The sequence below is a fragment of the Eimeria mitis genome, genomic scaffold (assembly GCF_000499745.2).
Source record: "Eimeria mitis Houghton genomic scaffold, Emh_scaff2729, whole genome shotgun sequence".
Lineage (NCBI taxonomy): Eukaryota > Apicomplexa > Conoidasida > Eucoccidiorida > Eimeriidae > Eimeria > Eimeria mitis.
In genome coordinates this window covers 3,354-3,864 of record NW_013571074.1, presented here as the reverse complement: position 1 = coordinate 3,864, position 511 = coordinate 3,354, and the positions used below count along the sequence as shown (strand labels likewise).

Sequence of the window (511 nt, the reverse complement as noted above, 5' to 3'; positions counted from 1 at the left end):
TTCTTTTGGAGTACGCTGGGATGCCTCCCCTTTGGTGTTGCCATTGGGTGCGTTGCTGCTGCTGCTGCTGCTGCTGTCTGCTGCAGCAGCACCGCCGCCAGTTGCTGCTGCTGCTGCTGCTGCTGCTGCAGTAAAGGCAGCAATGTCTGGCGTAGGTTGGGGATAGGAGGCTTCCGCTGCCTCTGTGACAGCAGCAACAGCCGCAGCTGCAGCAGCTGCTGCATCGCTGTTGCGGGCATCACCTGCTGCAGCAGCAGCTGCAGCAGCTGCAGCAGCAGGTGCTGCAGCAGCAGCTGCAGCAATGCGTCGTAAGCACTTAGCGCGAATCAGCAGCAGCGAGAAGAAGAAGGCAGGAGGCTCCGCCCACTCCTTCGCTCTGCTGAAGGGGGCTGAGAGGCTCAACGCATCCCTCAGGGTGTCTGTACACCCCAGCTCTCCTTCCTGCTGCTGCTGCTGCTGCTGCTGCTGCTGCTGCAGCAGGGGCCCCACCCAATCCGAGGGGGCCCCCTTG

General features: G+C 62.8%; 1 protein-coding gene across 1 annotated transcript in view; it reads right to left on the bottom strand.

Moving 5' to 3' along the window:
- The window catches only part of EMH_0057870 (uncharacterized protein), a gene marked incomplete at both ends in the record, with an annotated part of 3,542 nt that overhangs the window by 108 nt on the left and 2,923 nt on the right, over nt 1-511 (bottom strand). The window contains one exon of the mRNA XM_013497519.1: nt 3-389. Coding sequence (XP_013352973.1) covers nt 3-389 — 387 coding nt within the window. The remainder of the gene's footprint in view (nt 1-2; nt 390-511) is intronic.